The sequence below is a fragment of the Sus scrofa genome, chromosome 18 (assembly GCF_054392235.1).
Source record: "Sus scrofa isolate SSC_HxYL_T2T_F1_AM1 chromosome 18, Sscrofa_HxYL_maternal_Yorkshire_Landrace_v2.0, whole genome shotgun sequence".
NCBI classification, from domain to species: Eukaryota; Metazoa; Chordata; class Mammalia; order Artiodactyla; family Suidae; genus Sus; species Sus scrofa.
The window spans coordinates 57,471,381-57,487,075 of NC_139400.1; the positions used below are offsets into that span (position 1 = coordinate 57,471,381).

A 15,695-nucleotide genomic window follows, 5' to 3' on the forward strand; every position below is an offset into this window, starting at 1 on the left:
ATTAAGCATACAGTCACACTAGTCTTTCTCATCTGACAAAGCCAAACGAATGCTGGGGAAATAAATTTGTACCCTGCATGGAGTGGAGAGAGTGTGAACCAAAATGATTATTAGGCGTGTGTGTGTGTGTGTGTGTGTGTGTGTGTGTGTGTGTGTGTGTGTTGGGGGAGCAACAGAGCAAGAGAGCAGACTTGCCTGAGTTTGAAGCCCCTGAAACCTAGTAGCATAAGCACTGAGATAAGATAGGGAAGGTAAACGCGAAGTGCTTTGGCCATTTGTCTGTTTAGTCTGGGCATCCTGATACACCCTTTTTATGCCTTTTTCCTATTCTAGTGAATATATTTATGATTCCCACTGGGAAAAATCCATCATGATAAAGGGCCATAGATAGCCTATGTGGAACAAGGAAGAGCAGAGAATATCATGGCTTCTCAATCAATGTTAGCATGAAGCACAGCCAGGGAGTTCCTGCCGTGGCTCATCGGAAACGAATCTGACTAGTATCCATGAGAATACAGGTTCGATCCCTGGCCTCACTCAGTGGGTTACGGATCCAGCATCCCCATGAGCTGTGGTGTAGGTTGCAGACGCAGCTCAGATCTGGTGTTGCTGTGGCTGTGGCGTAGGCCAGAGGCTACAGCTCTGATTCGATCCCTAGCCTGCGAACCTCCAAAAGCCACAGGTGCGGCCCTAAAAAGACAAAAAAAAAAGCACAGCCAGCTGCTGCTTGGGTTAAGATGGAGAAAGCCCATGTCAACCTTTTCCCCAGCTATTTACATACAACTAAAAGACAGGGAGTTCCTATTGTAGCGCATCAGAAACAAATCCGACTAGTATTCCTGAGGATGCAGGTTCGATCCCCAGCCTGGCTCAGTGGGTCGGGGGTCCAGTGTTGCTGTGAGCTGTGGTATAATTTGGAGACACTGCTCAGATCTCACATTGCTGTGACTGCGGTGTAGGACAGCAGCTGTTGCTCTGATTGGACCCCTGGCCTGGGAACTTCCATATGCCGAAGGTGCAGCCCTAAAAAACAAAACAAAGCAAAAAATAAGAGTCAGACAAAATATAAAAAGCCACTACCTGAGTCTGATGAAAAGTAAAAGCAGGCAGATTGTAGAGGGACATAAAAAACTGGAAATGTGACTTTCGTGGGGGTGAATTTGCTGTTTTTCTTTTCTCTTGAAGCTTGAATTGAGGCTGGCTGCAGTTACAGAGCTGCAAGGCAGTGAGTGACAGTGGGGTGGGTGATTAAAGTGTGAAAGGAACTCCACTGTTCTAGAAAGAACCAGAACAAAATAGTCCTATGGGCCAGAGAGTGTGGGCAGGATGTTTGAGAAGACAGAACCGCAGAGGAGACGCTGTCCTGATGACCTATAGGTCTGCAGCCAACTTCTGGGCTTAGCTCTCAGCTCTCAGCAATCGTTTCTGGGGACAGACTCATAGCCCATAGCGAAGGCTCTGAGAATCTGACAAAGATTGAAGCCATGGCTCAAGTCCACTGAGTGGCATGTGGGCAGAACGCGCCTATTGTCAATGCTCTGAAAACTGAACTGAAATTGGAACCACCCCCTACAGAAGAGAGGAGCATTTGTAGTCTGAGCATTTCTGGGTTGATGACCTGATAAAACAAACAAAAGCACCCAGAGTCTCACAATATCATATTCAAGGTGACTAGAATACCATTCCAAATTAGTCGACGCAAAGCCCTAGGAAAATGTAACCAATTTGCTAGGGAAAATTAATCAGCAGATGCCAGCCTACCCCATAATGACACAGATGTTGGATTATCAGGCAGAGATTTTGAAGCAGCTAGTGTAACTAGGCTTCATATGGTAAAGGTAAATATAATTGAAATAAATGAAAAGATGATAAGCTCTCAGCCAAGAAAGAGAAACAATAGAATAGAACCAGATAAAAATATAACATCTGAAAAAAAATATGTCCTGTGAGCTTAATAATACAGCAGTGACAGAGAAAAGAATTAGTGAAACTGAACATAGGTCGATAAAAGTTATCAAATCTGAAGATAGGACTACAGGTCCTACTATATAGCATAGAGAATTATATTTAATGTCCTATGATAAACCATAATGGATAAGAATTTTTTTAAAAAGAATGTGTATGTGTATGTATATATATATATATATGTATATATATATACACACTACTGAATCACTTTGCTGTACAGTAGAAATGAACACTTGTAAAACAACTGTACATTAAAAAAAAATAAGAATGTCAGGAGTTCCCCTTGTGGCTCAGCAGAAACGAATCTGACTAGCATCCATGAAGAAGCAGGTTCGATTCCCGGCCTTACTCAGTGGGTTAAGGATCCAGCATTGCTGTTGCTGTGGTGTAGGCCAGCAGCTGTAGCTCCGATTCAACCCCTAGCCTGGGAACCTCCATATCATGGGTGCAGGTCTAAAGAGACAAAAAAATAATAATAACAAGTTCCCATCGTGGCACAGCGGAAGCGAATCCAACTAGGAACCATGAAGTTGCAGGTTCCATCCCTGGCCTGCTCAGTGGGTTAAGGATCCAGCATTGCCATGAGCTGTGGTGTAGGTTGCAGATGTGGCTCAGATCTGGCATTGCTGTGGCTGTGGTGAAGGCCAGCAGCTGTAGCTGCAATTTGACCCCTAGCCTGGGAACCTCCATATGCAGTGGGTGTGGCCATAAAAAGCAAATACATACATACATACATACATACGTAAAAATGGAATATAACAGGAAGTCCAGAAATAGTCCGACACTAATTAACTTTTGACAAAGGAGAAAAAGCAAGTTGATAGTGCTGCAGGAGTTGGGCATTATTCATACGCAAAAATAAACCTTGACTCATAACACAAACCTTACAAAAATTAACTCAAAATGGATTAAATATAAAATGTATGATCCGAATATAAAGCTTAAAGCTATAAAATTTCTAGAATAAAAATAAAATTTTTGTGACTTCGACTTGGGAAAAAAATGTCTTAGACTCAAATATCCAAAACATGATGCATAAAAGGAAAAGAATGGATAATTTGGACTGCATCAAAAGACATTGAAGGGGGTTCCCATCGTGGCTCAGTGGTTAACAAATCTGACTAGCATCCTTGAGGATGCAGTTTTGATCTCTGGCCTGGCTCAGTGGGTTAAGGATCCAGTGTGGCCATGAGCTGTGGTGTAGGTGGCAGACATGGCTCGGATCTGGAGTTACTGCGGCTGCGGTGTAGGCCGGCAGCAGTAGCTCCGATTCGACCCCTAGCCTGGGAACCTCCATGTGCCCCAGGTGTGGCCCTAAAAAGGAAAGAAAGAAAGAAAGAAAGAAAGAAAGAAAGAAAAAAAGACCTTGAAGAGAATGAAAACCCGTCACAGGCCAGGAGAAAGTACTGCAAACCATGTAGTTGGCAAAGGACTTAATCCAGAATTTACAAACCCTCTCAAATGTCAATGGTCAGAAAACAGCCAATTCCATAAAAATTGAGTAAATGATTTGAAAGCTGCCTCATCAAAGACGACATATGCATGTCAAAAAAACACATGAAAAAATGCTCATCATTAGTATTCACTAGTGAAATGTAGATGTACCATGATACACCTGTAAAACCTGACACATGATGGGCTGGCCACAATAGAAAGCAAACAGAATTTGCATACGTGGCTGCTGAAAGTGTAACAGACATTTTGGAAACCATCTGCTGATTTTTCTCTTTTTCTTTTTTCATTGAAATATAGTTGATTTACAATGTTATATTCGTTTCAGGTATATAATACAGTCATTGGATATTTTTATGGATTATACTCTGTTTAAAGTTATCTATAAAATGTTGGTTATTTCCCGTGCTGTACCTCATATCCTTTTATTTTATACATAGTCATTTGCACCTCCTGATGCCGCTCCCCCAGCCCTCTCCCCTCTGGTAAATACTGGTTTGCTCTCTTGTGCTGTGAGCCTGTTTCTGTTTTTGTTTTTGTTTTTATATTCACTCACTCGTTTTCCTTTTTAGATTCCACATATAAGTGAAAACATACAATATTTGCCTTTCTCTGCCTTACTTCACTGATTTTCATTTCTCTGACTTAAAATGTAGGGTATTCCATTTGACAATGTCTTAAGAAGTTACGCATAACCCTTACCTTATGACCTAGCAATCCTGTCTCTAGGTATTTACCTAAGAGAAGCTTGAACTTCCATTCACCTGTGCCGTAGAAAATGGACAGAACCCTGTAAATCAGCTATAAAAAAAACCCTTCTGTTCGCAGTAACACCTGTATGAGAATATCTACAGCTTCTTTACTCGTTATCACGAAAACTGGAAATAGATGAATGAATGGCCAGTTGTGATGTATTCACAGTGAGATGCTACTCAGCAAAGAGAAGGAACAAACTCTGGGTACTGGTTATAACACCCAGGAATCTCAAGTGTATTGATTGTGCTAAATGTCGTGGTTGTATTTAAAAGGCCGAATACTGTGATTGACGACAAAGAGACAGCAAGAGGAAGATCCAGAACAGGCAAATGTAGACAGCAGGTGGATCAGTGATTGCCTAGGGATGGGGAGTTGGGGCTGGGTGGGGCAGTGGGGAGTGACTGCTGCCCGTTTGTCTTTTGGGTTGTTTGTTTTTTTGTTATTGAGTTGTATGAGCTGTTTGTATATTTTGGAAATGAAGCACTTGTCCATTGTATTGTCTGCAAATATTTTCTCCCAGTCTTTGGTTGCCTTTTCTTTTTGTTTATGGTTTCCTGTGCTGTGCAAAAGCTTGTAAGTTTGATTAGTTCCCATTTGTTGAGAGTTTTTCTTGAATAGCTTATGGTTGGGAGTAGGAGTGGGGAGTCAGGCCTCAGTCAGCCGTGTGAAAGCTTAATCCCTGCCCAGCCAGTCAGCTGAGTAGGAATATTAATTGACTGAGCGGCTGTATCAGCATTCAAAAACAAGGCACTCGCAGGGTTGCCAGATAAGATAAAAGATGCCCAGTAAGTTTGAGTTTTAAATAATTTTTAGTATATGTCACAAATATTGTATGGGACACACTTGGACTAAAAAATTATTCATCATTTATCTAAAATTAAAATTTAACCGGGAATGTTATATTTCTCCTTGCTAAATCCTGTACCCTGAGTCCACATTCACTCTTTCAAATCCTGCCATCTTAGAAAAGGCACTGGTAATCTGACATTCACTCAGCCATGTGCCTTTTTAATGCTGTATTGTGATACCCAGACAGAATTTAAGGAAGTGATTTGCATTTTATTTCTTATGTATAAAATGCATTTTATTTCTAAAATGAAGTAACCTGAAGGGATAATATTTGATGAATATATTTTCTATTTCTTTGATTAAAATTAGAGTTCCCGTTGTGGTTCAGCGGGTTACAAACCTGACTAATATCCATGAGGATGTGGGTTCGATCCCTGGCCTTGTTCAGTGGGTTAAGGATCCAGCATTGTGGTCAGCTGTGGTGTAGGTTGCAGATTTGTTTTGGATCGTTTGTTGCTGTGGCTGTGGTGTAGGCTGGCAGCTGCAGCTCCAGTTTGACCCCTAGTCTGGGATGGCACAGGTGCAGCCCTAAAAAGCAAAAAAAATAAAACAAAATAAAATCTCAAGGAATAGCAGAATTGCTAGCTATTATGAATACAACTTGCTAGTACACTTATGTGTACAATAAGTGTACATAATATTTCCATCTCTAAATTAATTGCTCCAGATTTCAATTTTTTATCATAATACCAGTTTCAGAAATTTTGTGAAACCACACAGGGCAAGCATGTTTTTCTCAAAGTGACAAGATTTCTGTGCTAAGGAAAGCTGAAAGTCATAATTTTCCTACCAAATCCCTCATATGAATTTTACCTTATTTGTAAGTTGCCCACTGGTAGTTTCCCAACAACATTAAAAACTAAATGATTTTTTGAATTTTATTATTATTTTTTATTCTAAAAATTCTTTTATAATTTTAGGAGCCTCTGTCATTGAAGCTGGGACCTCAGAGAGCTACAAAAATAATAAAGCAAAACTGTACTGGCATGGGATTGGGTTCTTGAATTATGAAATGCCTCCAGATATTATTCTTCAGGTAAAAGCTGGATTAAAAATAACCTGTTTATATTTTAGGATTTTATTCCTATTACTCATATAGAAAATATTAATGTCTGAAATGAAGGCAACTCTGAACTTGACACAGAACCTGCAACCCTCCCCTTGCATTTTTATAGTCATCAAACTACATGAATTATTATTTTATGGGAAGTAAACTATGACAAATTATTCAGTAATAATTCATTAAGATCAGCGAACTAGATTATGTACTTCTCAAATAGGACACACGCATTCCATATCATTTCTTTAAGTTGATTCTGTGCTTTTCCTTTTCCACTGAAAACTTCAGTCAACAAACATTTGTCGATGGTGCATGACCTCTAAGTGCCCGTACTGTGTTAAGTGCTGTTCAAGCCAACACATTTTTATGAAGTCCAATTATAACAGAAGACATTTTCAAGTAAGATTTTCCCTAACATTTCAGTTCAGCTCAAAAGGCACTAGACACCACCTGACGGTAGAGGCCTTCTTAGCCATAATCTACACACCCGAATTATTTTCCATTTACAGATAATTTCAGGGGCAAACCTGCAGATCTCATTCCAGGGTACGATCTAGATCTAGAAATGGTAGACGTCATTCTTCTTCCTTTCCACCAATGCCAGCATCTCTACCATTGCCACCACCATCACCACCACCACCATCACCATCATCTCCATCATCTCCATCACTACCACCATTATCCATCACCACCATCACCTCCATCACTACCATTACCACCACCACCGTCACCACCACCTCCATCATTACCACCATTATCATCTCCATCACCACCACCACCTCCATCACTATCACCACCACCACCACCACCACCGTCACCACCACCTCCATCATTACCGCCATTATCATCTCCATCACCACCACCACCACCATCATCTCCATCATCTCCATCACCACCATCACCTCCATCACTACCATCACCTCCACCACCACCACCACCATTATCATCTCCATCACCACCATCACCTCCATCACTACCACCACCACCACCACCACCACCACCATTACCACCACCACCATTATCACCACCAGCATTACCATCACCATCACCACCACCACATCAATTGCCTTCGTGGTCCCCACAATGACTGCCACCATCATCTTCACTAACAGTACCACACTGTCTTTACCAGTGTTATGACCATTCATACACTAGCTGCCTCTAGCAGCTTACAGTCTAGTTAGAGCAATGAAAGAAAACAACTCATGTGTTAAAGGGTCTGACTAACATCAGCCCAATGTGCTCTGGAAGAACAAGCAAACCTATGGGTATCAGGAAGATTTCCTGTTCAATATACCCCACACAGTGCTTCATATTATAGGCATAAGCAAGCGCTATGGTCAATAGTGACTAGCTGGCCAATCTTGTAGGAGCGGACTTATATAACCAGATAGATTAACTCAGTGCCTTCTTTCCAGCCGGACGTCCATCCTGGGAAGTGCTGGGCCTTTCCAGGTTCCCAGGGTCATGCCCTGATCAAACTTGCCAGGACGATCATACCCACCGCTGTTACCATGGAGCACATCTCAGAGAAGGTGTCCCCCTCAGGAAACATCTCCAGTGCACCCAAGGAATTTTCTGTCTATGTAAGAAGCTGACGAAATCTTTGTTCACAGTGGGTTACTGGTGATTGGCTGGGAATTGGGAGCTGGGCTCTCATCTGAACTGTGCAGCTTACCCTTTGTAGCACCATTTGAAAGTCACTTCACTTCCTGGATCTCTCCTCTGTCATCTGCAAAGTAAGAGGGTTGGACCAGATGATTTCTATTACTTAATTCTATTTTTTTTTTCTTTTTTGGGCACCCTACAGCACATGGAGTTCCTAGGCCAGGGATCAGATTGAGCTGTAGTTGCAACCTAAGCCAAAGCTGTGGCAATGCCAGATCCATAACCCACTGTGCCAGGCCAGGGATCAAACCTATGAACCAGCACTCCCAAGACGCCACTATCCTCTTTCATCACCACGAGAATGCCTCTTTTTTATTTAATCAAAGTTATATATGTACAATTAAAAAATGAAACATTTCTGGAGTTCCTGTTGTGGCACATCTGATTAAGAACCTGACATAATGTCTGTGAGGATGCAGGTTCGATCCCTGGCTTTGCTCAGTGGATTAAGGATCCAGCATTGCCGCAGCTGCAGTGAAGGTCACAGACACAGTTTGGGTTTGGTATTGCTATGGTGTAGTCTGGCAGCTGCAGCTCAGATTTGATCCCTGGCTTGGGAACTTCCATATGCCCCAGGTGTGGCCGTAAAAAGAAAAAAAAATTAAAAATTAGAAAAGAATTAAAAAAGAATGCTTTAGTAAGAAAAATTACTTCTCATTGTTTTTCTTTTAAATTAGCAAATTTATGAACCAAGTGAAATTCAAATAAGATGATAAAGAAGCTGAAAATAAAACTTTTTTTCTTTTTTAGGATTACACCTGCAGCATATGGAAGTTCCCAGGCCAGAGGTTGAATCCAAGCTGTAGCTGCCAGGTTATGCCACACCACAGCCATGCCAAATCTGAGCCTCATCTGTGACCCTTGCTGCAGCTTGCAGCAAGGCTGGATCCTTAACCTAATGAGCGAGGGCAGGGATGGAACCTGCATCCTCATGGATACTAGTCGGATTCCTAGCCTAATGAGCCACAAAGGGAACTCCCAAGAAGGTGGAAATAAAACTGGCATGCCTCTCTTAACAGGCTAAAGGAACTATATGAGGCTTGGTATATATGTATACATCAAATATGAAATAAGCGTATTTATATATGTCAATGTATGCATGAAAAATTATTGAATGGATCACTTGATGACGTATCTCTTTAAACCAATATAGCTATAGTTTAAATATTTAAGATTTTTCATTATAAAATGGTTGAATTCATGAAATATTTGTTATGTTACTCTGATTTAAAGAACCAGACCATAAACTTTAGATTTACAAAATAAATTTCCACCAGTGTTTTCTTCTCTCAAAAATCTTCAATTTTGAAGAGCAGAGAAGGAAAGTCAAAAGCACAAGGGGAATTGCATACAAATATCAATATTTCTTTCAGCCAACAGAAACTTACTTTTTGGATGGAGCTGTCTGTGTGATCAAAGTTTGGCAAATTGGTTACATTTAATGCATTTCAGAAAACATTGTGTTCATATGGGGACTCATTTTTGGTTTGTTTGTTTATTTATTTATTTATTTATTTATTTATTTATTTATGTCTTTTTTTGACATTTCTTGGGCTGCTCCCGCGGCATATGGAGGTTCCCAGGCTAGGAGTCTAATCGGAGCTGTATCTGCCAGCCTACGCCAGAGCCACAGCAACACAGGATCCGAGCCGCATCTGTGACCTACACCACAGCTCACGGCAACGCTGGGTGCTTAACCCACTGAGCAAGGGCTCAAACCTGCAACCTCATGGTTCCTAGTCGGATTCATTAACCACTGCGCCACTACAGGAACTCCCATTTTTGGTTTATTTTATTCAAAATGTAGCAAATACAGTTCTTAGGCCAAAGATAAGTTGGAATGTGCTCTATAATCTCACTTCTTGCTCCCCAAACCCCTGAGTTAAACACTTTTGGTTTCCTAGGGTGGTACTGGCGCTCAGCATAGCACTGTGTCCCTCGTGGGCACCTAAAGATGCCTAGAGAATTGTCACTGCTTAAACAGACAATTGCTGACATTTGAACTGAACATCATTCATTACAGCCTCCATGTCTGTTGCTTTCTTTACAGGGCATCTCAAAACAATGTGAAGGAGAAGAAATTTTTCTAGGCCAGTTTATATACAACAAAACAGGAACTACCGTTCAAACATTTACGCTCCAGGTAATGAGAGCCTTGGGAAAAGGTGGGGTATCAGCAGCGTCATCCCAGGGAGGGGTTGGTTGGGGCTGCTTGATGCAAAGTGCTGCGTGAGAATAATTATGACAGAAGTATGAAATAAGCAAGGCTCTGAGTTCCCCTTGGGGCTCAGTGGGTTAAGAACCTAACATAGTGTCCCTGAGCATGCCAATTTGATTCCTGGCCTCACTCAGGGTTAAGCCACAAGCTGCAGTGTAGATTGCAGGCACGGCTCGGATCCCACGTTGCTGTTGCTGTGGCTGTGTCTGTGGCGTAGGCCAGCAGCTGCAGCTCTGATTCAATCCCTAGTCTGGGAACTTCCATATGCCACAGGTACGACTGTAAAAAGGAAAAAAAAAGAGAGAAAGATAAGCAAGGCTTAGCTGAAGTTCAGTTCTTAGCTCCAATCAAGTACATAAATTTTCATGCAAAGATACAGAAGTGGTTTCTAAGCCAATTCTTCATCATTTGCTGTTATTTTAATTATGTATACAATATGTATACACTATATATAGTAATAAACATATACTGTTTATAGTAACATGTATACATATGTGTATGTATATGTATATTATATATACCCTTTCTGGTCCTTATCTTGCTTATTAGATTCCCTTGACAGTGTTGTTGGATGGTCACTCTCACCTTCCGTGGGTAAAGGGGATGGGATGAAGGTACAAAATGAGATGACTGGCAGAAAGGAACTCACAATAAATATTTAATACCAGATAACAGAAGCAACACCTCTCTTGCTTAACTCAATGGGGAGAGAAGACCAACTGGTAACTTATAAGCCCCTGAAAGTCATTAAGGCATGTGCAACCTATTTCATTATTTCTCATCAGTCACAGGAAGTAATGAAGAGATATAGAAGGCATCCCAAACCGTGTAAAAACAAGTGTGTTATAATACTTCCTGGCCTGGGGGAAAAACTGTAATTGTAATGTATACATGTAAGGATAACCTGACCCCCTTGCTGTACAGTGGGAAAATTAAAATAATAATAATAATAATAATAATAATAATAATAATACTTCCTGGCCAGTGCTGAGAAAATCTAAGCTGAAGACAATACACATGTCAGAAATGAAGGTACTAGCAGAGTTTCATACTGCATTGTGTATCCATGTCACCCCGAGTTCTCTCCCTGGAGCAGCCAAGCAGGAGCACTAAGGAGGCCTGATGATGAGGCCTAAGAGGACCACCATTTAGCTTCCTCCTTCATATTTGCCTTTTTATTTTATTTTTTGCCATTTCTTGGGCCGCTCCCGCAGCATATGGAGGTTCCCAGGCTAGGAGTCCAATCGGAGCTGTAGCCACCGGCCTACACCAGAGCCACAGCAACGCGGGATCCGTGCTGCATCTGCAACCTACACCACAGCTCACGGCAATGCTGGATCCTTAACCCACTGAGCAAGGCCAGGGATTGAACCCACAACCTCATGGTTCCTAGTCGGATTCATTAACCACTGCGCCACAATGGGAACTCCCCATATTTGCCTTTTTATGAGCTCTTTACTTATAGTAGCTCATTACGTCATCCATTAGACTGGTATTTGAAAGGAAAGAAAGAATGTGCTTTATTTTTCTTATAGCCGCAACTGTGGCATATGCAAGTTCCTAGGCCAGGGATTGAATCTGAGCCACAGCTGCAACCTATGCCACAGGTGCAAGCAATGCCAGATCTTTTTACCCACTATACCAGATCAAGGATCGAATCTGCGCCTCCACAGTGACCCGAGCCACTGCAGTTGGATTCTTAGCCCACTGTGCCACAGCAGGATCCTTAATTTTTTTTTTTTTTATGTCAGCATTACTTGGGATCCTTTGAGATGGTTAATTTTAGAAGGCGCTAATTTTAATCTTTTCTGTATTTTCAGCATGAAGTTTCTGAATTCTTATTATGTGTGAAACTTAAAATCCTCAGCAACTGGGGACACCCCAAGTACTCTTGTTTATATAGATTCAGAGTTCATGGCACCCCAAGAGATGACACCTAGAAGAACTGGTGCCCGAGGGCCAAAATAGTCAAGTATTTGGATTCCCTTAGGTTATACCGCAGCCTTAGGAATAAAAAAAACACCAGGACTGGGAGAGAAACTCAAAGCGGTTCCTACCTGCCAGTAAAAAGTGCATGAATTTTACTAATAAAAATATGAAACTAAATTAAATCTCTCTGTGTTAGTTTAGCGTCTGAGAAGGAATCATGTTTCTGAAGCACTGAAGAATGAATTTGCACTTAGAAGATGGTATTTTTCAACATTCTTTTTTTTTTTTTTTTTTGCTGTTCAGGGCTGCACCCTCAGCATATGGAGGATCCCAGGCTAGGGGTCAAATAGGAGCTACAGCTGCCGGCCACAGCCACAGCCACAGCCACGCCAGATCTGAGCCACGTCTACACCACAGATCATGGCAACGCCAGATCCTTATCCAACTGAGCAAGGGCAGGTATGGAACCTGCGTCCTCATGGATCCTAGTCAAATTCGCTTCCACTGCGCCACAACAGGAACTCCCAGAGAGCTTCATGTTGGTGAGCACGTGGAGGTCAGGAAGGAGTGGCAAGCTCTAGGGAGCATGGAAGCTCTGTGCTTCTTCCTCACACGTTGTCCTCTGCATCTCTTCTGGCTGGTCCTGAGTTACATCCTTTTATAATAAGCCAGTAATATAGTAAGTAAAATATTTTTCTTGAGTTCTGTGAGTGGCTCTGGCAAAATAATCAAATCCAGGGAAGATCATGGTATCCCAATTTATAGTCCTTTGATCAGAAGCTCAGGTGACATTCTGGACCTGTGAATGTCATCTGAATGGAGGGGGCAGTCTTTTGGGACATGTGGGGTGTGACACCATCTCCAGGTAGATAATGTCAGACTTGAATCATAGGACACTCAGCTGCTGTTGGAGAATTGCTAGGGGTGGGGCCAAAAAAACCCAAGCATTGGAATTGGTGTCGTAGTATCATTAATGACATAGATAGAAATAATTTAAACTTCGTGGCCCTCGAACATTGAAGACCAATGGAACAGACAAAAAAAGTCTACTTCTGATATTTAGACATATAATGTTATAGCTATGTCAGAACATAGTCTATATGATAAAGGCAGCATCTCAAAATGGATGGAAAAAGCAAACAAATGGCTTGGAACAATTATCTAGTCATTAAGAAAAGTGTATCCATACGTCTCAGTTTGCAACATCATGAATTCCCAATATGGTAGAAGATGTGCAGGTGTAATGAAACCATAAAAAGTAGAACAAGACTTGAAATAACTTCTGTATAGGTTTGGATAAAGGAAGATCTTTTTGAATGTGACTCAGACTTGAGAAGTCACAAAAGAAAAAAAGTTCTACTACATCCAAATGAAACACAGCACTTAACAACTGCTGACCCCCCACTCTGGGGGGAGGAGCCCTTGGAGCCCCAGCCCCCAGCACTGTACCTGACACATCGAACAGGCTCCCCAGATGCTAATTTTTTATATTATTATGAAATCTATTGAAGTTTTTTTTTTCTTTTTTCTTTTAGGGCCGCACCTGCAGCATATGGAAGTTCCCAGCTTAGGGGTCGCATCGGAGCTGCAGCTGCCGGCCTGCACAGCTACAGCCACAGCAACGTGGGATCCTTAACCCACTGAGGGATGCCAGGGATAGAACCCACATCCTCGTGGTACTGGTCGGGTTCTTAACCTACTAAGCTACAACATGAACTCCTGAAGTATTTTTTAACATCTGAAAAATGAGAAGAGGGAAGCTCCCTTCTGGTACAATGGGTTAAGGACCCAGCATTGCCACGGCTGTGGTGCAAGTTGCAACTGCAGTGCAGGTTCAATCCCGGCTGAGGAACTTCTACAGCCAATAAACAAACAAACAGAACCACAAAACAATTTTTAAAATAAAATAAAAGCCGAGAAGAGTTTTTGAAGAACTGCTTAAGCAAAATTCCTCCTTAGGCTCGTATAATTCTCAAAAGACGTTCACTCAGGCCACCCCAGACTATGCTTTCCCTCATGTGACAGTTTTCTCCTGTAAAGAAGAAGAAGAAGAAAAAAAAGGGCAAATACTGCCTGTCGGGATTGATGCAGAACCTCTGAGCTATGCCAGTCTCGTCCCCCTTGGGTAAATTTTCCATCATTAACTGGTAACAACAGGACTGCAAATCTTCCTCTGGGACTGGAGGGAGAAGCAGGCACCTGACAGGCCCTGGCAGATGCAGGGCTGGGTGACAGCTAGTAAATACATGATACTTATGTGGGTAGAGTTCGCCATCTCTGCAGCTACAAAAACATCAGTTTCTTACTTCCAACTCCACAGCTGACTGATGTACTCTAATTATATTTCTGTGTTCAAGACAAGGTCATTTCCTTGCACAATAAACAAACGTAATGAATAACATCAATACCGCTCTCCAGATCATCCTGTGACTGAATTACTAAACCCCTGAGGTTTGCCCATTTTTTAAATGAGAAGATAGTATTAACTAGACAGACAACAATATGAAAACTCAGTAGCACACAGGCTTCTAGAGAGCTCTAGTGATCTCATTCCCTGCCTCCAAATTGTTTGGAAAAAATGTAGCTAAGCAGTGAAATAGCATCAATATAGTCACCCATACGGAAACTACTGAATTATTAATTTGCTAAACCTATTTAAGAAGACTGGAAGAAAACGTAAGATCCCTGTTTTCTTTCAAGAAAAGATTGTTACAGCTTAATTTCAAAATTCCCTGTATTATTTGGGCCTTTGTACAGCATATATACTCACATATCTTCTTAGGAAGTTTAAAAAAAAACTTTCTATTTTTGGGGGGTTAATATCGCCAAAAAGTTAATTTTTTTCCTTTTTTTTTTTTTTTTTTGTCTGTCTTTTCTAGGCCTGCACTGGTGGCATGTGGAGGTTCCCAGGCTAGGGGTCTAACCAGAGCTATAGCCGCCAGCCTATGCCAGAGCCACAGCAACGCCAGATCCGAGCCGCCTCTGTGGCCTACACCACAGCTCAAGGCAACGCCGGATCCTTAACCCACTGAGCGAGGCCAGGGATCGAACCCACAACCTCATGGTTCCTAGTCGGATTCATTAACCACTGAGCCATGACAGGAACTCCTAATTTTTTTCCTCTTGAACAAATCAACTCAGTCATTTATGGTTAGACAATTTTCCCCAAACACCCAACACCATAGATGTTGTTATGCCTAAAAAAAATGGTTTTTTTTAAATGGCAAAAAACTAAGTGATTTAAGGTAAATATCAATATATTATGAAACACTGTTTACAAAGCTTGTTCAGATACATTATTTAATCACATCCATGACTTCCAGAGCAACCACTTCATCTAATGATTTATTCTTTTCTTAGGGGCGCAGCTGCAGCATATGGAAGTTCCCAGGCGAGGGGTCAAATGGGAGCTGCAGCTGCCCGCCTGCCCCAGAGCCACAGCAACTCAAGATCTCAGCCTCCTCTGCCACCCACACCACAGCTCATGGCCACTCTGGGTCCTTTAACCCAGCGAGCAAGGCAGGGACTGAACCTGCCTCCTCGTGGATGCTAGTGACCTTTGAGCCACAACCGGACTCAAATTTGAAATTTAAAGCAATTTTAAAGCAACATGAGGGGAGGTTCTAAAGCTCCCCCACATCAGAGGTGTATATTTAAGCGATCGTTTCACCTAATACTTTATAAATAAAGGATTGACTTTATTTCTGAGGTTCTGAAACAGCACTGGAAATAAGTATCGCAAAAGTTCTTTCAAGTTGGGCCGCCTCGGAACCACTTCCTGCACCTGAGGGCGGG

General features: G+C 41.8%; 1 protein-coding gene across 5 annotated transcripts in view; it reads left to right on the plus strand.

Moving 5' to 3' along the window:
• The window catches only part of SUN3 (Sad1 and UNC84 domain containing 3), a 45,976-nt gene extending 33,899 nt beyond the window's left edge, over positions 1–12,077 (plus strand). For all 5 annotated transcript variants that reach the window (XM_085005594.1, XM_085005595.1, XM_085005597.1 and 2 more), the window contains 4 exons: positions 5,946–6,061; positions 7,504–7,671; positions 9,804–9,896; positions 11,792–12,077. In XM_085005594.1, the coding sequence (XP_084861720.1) occupies positions 5,946–6,061; positions 7,504–7,671; positions 9,804–9,896; positions 11,792–11,911 (497 nt within the window). In that variant the 3' untranslated portion in view covers positions 11,912–12,077. The remainder of the gene's footprint in view (positions 1–5,945; positions 6,062–7,503; positions 7,672–9,803; positions 9,897–11,791) is intronic.
• Positions 12,078–15,695: the final 3,618 nt, after the last annotated feature.